Source organism: Acanthisitta chloris, unplaced genomic scaffold, assembly GCF_000695815.1.
Source record: "Acanthisitta chloris isolate BGI_N310 unplaced genomic scaffold, ASM69581v1 scaffold27616, whole genome shotgun sequence".
In the NCBI taxonomy this organism is placed as follows: domain Eukaryota; kingdom Metazoa; phylum Chordata; class Aves; order Passeriformes; family Acanthisittidae; genus Acanthisitta; species Acanthisitta chloris.
In genome coordinates this window covers 4,948-10,733 of record NW_008679162.1, presented here as the reverse complement: position 1 = coordinate 10,733, position 5,786 = coordinate 4,948, and the positions used below count along the sequence as shown (strand labels likewise).

Sequence of the window (5,786 nt, the reverse complement as noted above, 5' to 3'; positions counted from 1 at the left end):
AAAGGGCCGAGGTTACACTCTGTGTGGTTCCAGTGTTTCGCCCTGAGGACTTCAAGGGCCCTGGGGCTGGCAGCTCTTCACTGATGTACTACCGATTTCTGCTTTGGGCCCTCATGGGTCTGTGGGAGATGAGCCATGCAATGGTTTGGATTGTGTTGTCACCATGCACATAATTCTTAGCTCTGTCTCTTTTTCAATGAATTGGGATAGTCCTGTCTGTCAACTTTTCTAATGTCTAGCTGAAATTGGAGCCTGGATGAAAACTAGTGGGTCTTGGTCCAGGTAAGATGGATTTGATGCTCTTTGGACGGGAGAAGACTGCTAAAGCAGCTCTGTTCATTGAGGATGTTTCTAAAGCTACAGGGGAGCTTCAGCTGCTCCTGAATATCCTGAGTTTAGTGGCTGAAACTGTGGATATTTTAATTTCTCTCTGGGTTTGGATGGTGATACTTCTTTTGTGTCGTGGATGCACACCATGCTGGAGGTATCCAAGCTTTGTCATCTCTGATTGGATTAGTGTGACTGAAGTGCCTCTCCAGGTCCACTTGCAGACTTCAGCAGTTAGTTGCCTGCTTCCAGGTGACATCTTGCTGATGTAATCTGTGTGCATGCATGGTAAAAACCCATGGCTTGGATCATTCTCATTTCTGATTTTGCCTTTTTCCTGTTTTATCCTAAAAAAAAATTACCCGAGGTATTAAAGTTGGCAACCACTATATTTGGGAACTGTCTTGGGTGTGTGGTTAAGGTTTTGATTCCTGATTTGGGCTGCTCATGTAGCTAAGTCTGAATGTTTGACCATCATGGCTTTCCATAATAGTCAGTTGTTCCCTCAGGCTTCTTACAGAATGGGTTGTGCTTGAGGAGCTGTGATTTGGGAGGCTGGTGGAAGGCATGTTTTCTTGTTGGTGTTAGCACTGTTGGAGAACCTAGGTGATGTGTAATTTTACATATGTTTTTCACAGCCATCGGCAGGAATATTTACTAAATAACCAGATGATATGTTCTTTCTCCTTTTTCACAGTCTGTGGGTTACGACAAAATAGATCAGTCAAGTCAATGGCAAAATCATCATCTTTGCGAATAGTTGGTGGACTGACTTCTGCAGAGACTGGGGACTGGCCATGGCAAGCTAGTTTGCAGTACAACAACATCCATCGCTGTGGTGCAACACTCATCAGCAATACGTGGCTTGTGTCTGCAGCTCATTGCTTCAGAGAGTAAGTTCCCATCTCAGAATCTGCAGCAAAATGTGCCCCTTGTGTATTAAGTTGTGTGGCTTTCCAGATTTGCACCACACCCCTGACTCTTTCCTGGGGGAACAATTTTCCACCTTGGAGGAGAAAAGTCAGGATTAAGCAGACCCATCACTTGAATGTTTCAATGAGAAATTAAAGACTGATCCCTTGGAGCAGAACTGGCAATTTTATGAGTGGAAATCAATAGTCATTTGGCATATTGAGCAAAGAAGAGCAGAAAAAGGTAATGTGACTCAAGTGATGGAGTATTTGTTTCCAATTTTACTAAATGTTTCTTAAAGGTGCTCCTTTGTGTTACAATGAGGTTGCTGCCACTGCAGGCTTCTACCAGCAGTTATCATCCCATGTTCAGCCATGCACTCACAGCACTTTTTTGTTTCAAGCATGGCAACTGTGAAGCTGCAGGGCATTGTAAAATGAATCAGCTGATTGAACAGATTATCAAGATGCAAAAAGAGAGATTAAGAGTTTTCTTGCAGAAGAGCTTTTTGATTTGACGACCCCCTGTGCTCACGCAATGGCTGGATCAGGGGCAATGAGCAGGGTGGGAGTACAAAGGCTATGGCAGAGGAGGGAATGCAGCATTGCACTCTTCTAGCAGCACCTCACAGTTCCGTGGCAAACACTGTTACAGAAAGTGATGGATGCCGTAAGAGTCTAGTAGGGAGCTAGCTTGAAGGAGCTTTACAATAAAGGTGCTCAGCAAATTTAAAGTCCCAAACACATATATTTAGAGCAAAATACTTACAGCACTTTTACCTTTTTCAGCATGACTCACCCTCAGAAGTGGACTGCTACTTTTGGAGCTCTTTTGAAGCCACCAAGCTTGAAGCGATCAGTCAAGACTATTATTATTCATGAAAAGTACCTCTACCCAGAACATGATTATGACATTGCACTTGTGCAGCTCTCTAAACGAGTTGAGTTTACGAGTCACATACACCGCGTTTGTCTGCCGGAGCCATCTCAGACTTTTCCATACAATATTTATGCTGTCATTACAGGCTGGGGAGCACTTACCAATGACGGTGAGTCCTAAATCTGCCAGGTGACCTCCATGGTACATAAACAGTGGTTCTGATCTGCAACTGAATTGATATCACTTCTGTAGCCATATGTTATATGGCAGCAAACCTAATGCTTTGTCTATAAACAATAGATTTGTTTAATTGTAAGCAGCAGTTCGTTGCTGTAAAATTGGAGTGGACAAAGACAGCTACAATACACTAAAGCAGAAAACAGGAAGAAGACTGTTCTGTTTCTCCAGCCTTTCCATTTCATATTATAAATTCTTAAGACAGGTAGTACAGCCATGCTTGTGTTTATATAGCACCTAAAAAAAAGATTTTGCCGCCTCTAGCCAGAAGCTACAGATAGCTCTGTGGGCTTCCAGGTAAATGTGCAGAGTAAGCTGCTACTTACCAATCTCACACTCTTACCAGGCCACACTAGTAGGAGGTTTAGCAATGGAATCAAGATGTCTTCATTTCATATCATCTGCCCAAATTGCTAGGTAATTTGTGTTCCATGGTACAATATAGAACATGTATAAAATATATGGGTTTACACTTAAGGCACTATGTACCATTACTTCTGTCTTAATGGAATGGCTCCCAATTGAATCTACGATCCAATATACATTTTTCTTAAGGGCCTAACCTAGGCAGAACAACAAGCAAAGTCTTCACATTAAGCCAAATTAATCTGGTCCTCCATAAGAGAACATTAAACACTCTTCCTGTATCTTAATTACTGCAAAGTGATTCTGTTGATAAATACCCAAACTATATTTTCTCTCAGGTCCAACTCCAAATGCTCTTCAGGAAGCAACAGTGAAACTTATTGACTCAAACACTTGCAACAGAGAAGAAGTGTATGATGGGGACATAACACCCAGGATGTTGTGTGCAGGATACTTGGAAGGAGGAGTAGATGCTTGTCAGGTAATTGTAACTGAAACTATTTTAGTGCTGACTGCAGTACCTGGTTGACCAAACTGAAGGTGTATTAGTCCTTTAAATAGGCTCCATTCAAACAGGAATTATGTTGTGAAGTGAAACAGTATTTAGTACACATAATTTAGCCCTAAGTGCTGAAATACTAATTATGAGCTAAAAAGTAAATGTCTCAAGTAGTGAAGACCAGACATCTATGCAAATGAGAAGAAGTTTAAAAATGCTGTCAGCAAAAATGCACTACCACTCACTGAAATTAAATTCTGGGCTGGATCGTGTCATAACAGATCTGTTACGATGTGATCTTTGGTAACAGGCTTGGATCAGTGAAACAAAAACTGAAACAAAACGATAAGGAAGCTAAGTGTAAAAGAATGGGAAGGACACGTGTAGTGCAGGTTTGCAAATGCTGTAAGGAAATGCTTATGTTAAAAGAAAAATATTTCCACAGCAATAACTTTGAAAAACATAATTTCTAATTATGTTATCTTCAAAGATTGTACTCTGAAGTTCTGGTTCAAAACAGACCCTTTCTTGAAGCCCAGTCCTACATATTTATGCCTAAAGAAAAACTCCCTGCAGAATAAGTCTGGGAAGCTCATTTCTCTCCTCTTGTCCGGCTCAAAGGTGCAACTGTTGTTTATTTCAGTAAAGCATTTTGGTCTGTTGTGTGAGGATTGCCTTTCAGCCTGTACAGTTTCCAGTTGAACTATTATTACCCTATCATGCAATTAACAGTATCTGAATTCAGCCTTTGAAAGTGGATAACATCTTAAGGAGATACTAACTAGAATACCAAGTTCCTGATGCAAGCTCCAAGCAAAAAGTTGCTTCAAACTCCTTTTCGGTAATGTTATTGCTGTAAGTGACTAAAATAAGTTGTTTTAAGAATAGTTGTTACTGGTAAAAGAAAAAGTTCCTGAGGGCTTAGATTGCTGTACAGATTTGTGTTTCCCTGCTTTGTACAAGGAAGCAGACAAGGCAGGTGGGAAGCAATGTTTCACAAAACAGAAGAGAAGCTTTCTTTGGTTTGTTTGTTGGGTTTTTTTTACAGCAAAACTATGGAGACAGAGGTCAGAAGGTTCAACGGCAAACAGGAAAACGCCACAGACTTCTGATTCAAGTTTCAGAAACAGCCTGGATTCTACACAAATGGCAACTCCTGAAATACTGCTTGCTTACTTCTCTTATTGCGTAGACCCTCCTGTCTGTGGAGAGAATTGTATCTTCCCTTCTGATCAATTAAATAAATTTTCCTCCTGTTTCTCTAGGGGGACTCTGGGGGACCACTGGTTACTCCAGACACCAGACTGATGTGGTACCTCGTGGGAATAGTCAGCTGGGGAGACGAATGTGCCAAACCAAATAAGCCTGGAGTTTACACAAGAGTGACTTATTTCCGTGACTGGATTACCTCAAAAACTGGCATCTAATTCCAAAGTAAAGAATGGATTTAACTACATAGACTATGTGTAACTCATATTTGTCTGTAATTCTGAAAGGTTATTTTTTTAGTATATATATATATATATTCCTATATAGTTTTGGTTGAAGCAACCTTAGCCTACAGCAAATGCTATCTTTGCTGTCAGAGATCCTAACCCCTTCTGAACTCATGCTAAACAAATGAAATTGCCTGCCCCATCTTTGAGCTGTGAATTTTCTCACCTACCAGAAATTATGAACTGACATCATTAAACCAACACTTAAGAGCTACCAATTTACCCTATTTTAAATGCAAACAATTTACAGAGGGAAAAAACTAGAAAGTTTTCTTCAGCCATGGCCAAAGTTTGCAGCTGAACCTTCTTTCCTCCAGTGAACCAAATGTTGTCACAGCTGTGTTTCTAGCAAAGTGAACCCTTGATTATTAGCCTTGTTAGAGACTATCACCTGCACCAACTGCAGCTGAGATCCTGGATGCTCACCCTGCTCAGAGGCCTTGGTAACTAACAGTGGATCAGCAGGACTGAGGGGAGGTCCTAGCTAAGGAAAAGTAGACTTTCTGTGCTTGCAGAAAATTGGAAAAGAAAAGAGAAAAGCTTGATGATCATATTTCAAAGCACATTGTTAACACAATTTTTTTTGTGAATTCTGTGAAGTTCAAGTTATTTGAAGATGCTCTCATGGAAGTGCTTTATCACAATACTGTGCTGCTACCTCTGTACCTGTTGTCTTCTAGGTCTACTCTGTTCAACTCACAGTATGCTTAAGATGCAGAAGCACAAGCTCTACCCCAATTATTTTATTAGTAAAAAGTGTGCCCCTGGAACAATCTCTCTGGAAAGAAACAACATTTAAATTTGTGCTAAAGGAAAAATAAACATTCACCACAAATAAACTGGGAACTACCTTTTCTGTTCAAGAAATACCACACTTTTCCAAGGGCATGCCAGCCAGTGGAAACAACCTCACTGCAAAGAAAGCAATTACTGATACTCTCTTGCTTCACTGATGGATTCATCTCTGCCATCTGAATATGATCCTGAATATGAATATGTCTTATGAGGACAAAGAATAATTTCACATTAAAGAACAGTTCTGATAAGAACTTCAGAGTAAATCCTTATAC

At 40.5% G+C, this 5,786-nt stretch overlaps 1 protein-coding gene across 1 annotated transcript in view; it reads left to right on the top strand.

The window, feature by feature from the left end:
* Positions 1 to 4,647, top strand: part of LOC103804581 (transmembrane protease serine 11E-like) — a 39,542-nt gene extending 34,895 nt beyond the window's left edge. Inside the window, exons 7-10 of the mRNA XM_009077194.1 lie at positions 1,025 to 1,220; positions 2,028 to 2,287; positions 3,060 to 3,202; positions 4,486 to 4,647. Coding sequence (XP_009075442.1) covers positions 1,025 to 1,220; positions 2,028 to 2,287; positions 3,060 to 3,202; positions 4,486 to 4,647 — 761 coding nt within the window. The remainder of the gene's footprint in view (positions 1 to 1,024; positions 1,221 to 2,027; positions 2,288 to 3,059; positions 3,203 to 4,485) is intronic.
* Positions 4,648 to 5,786: the final 1,139 nt, after the last annotated feature.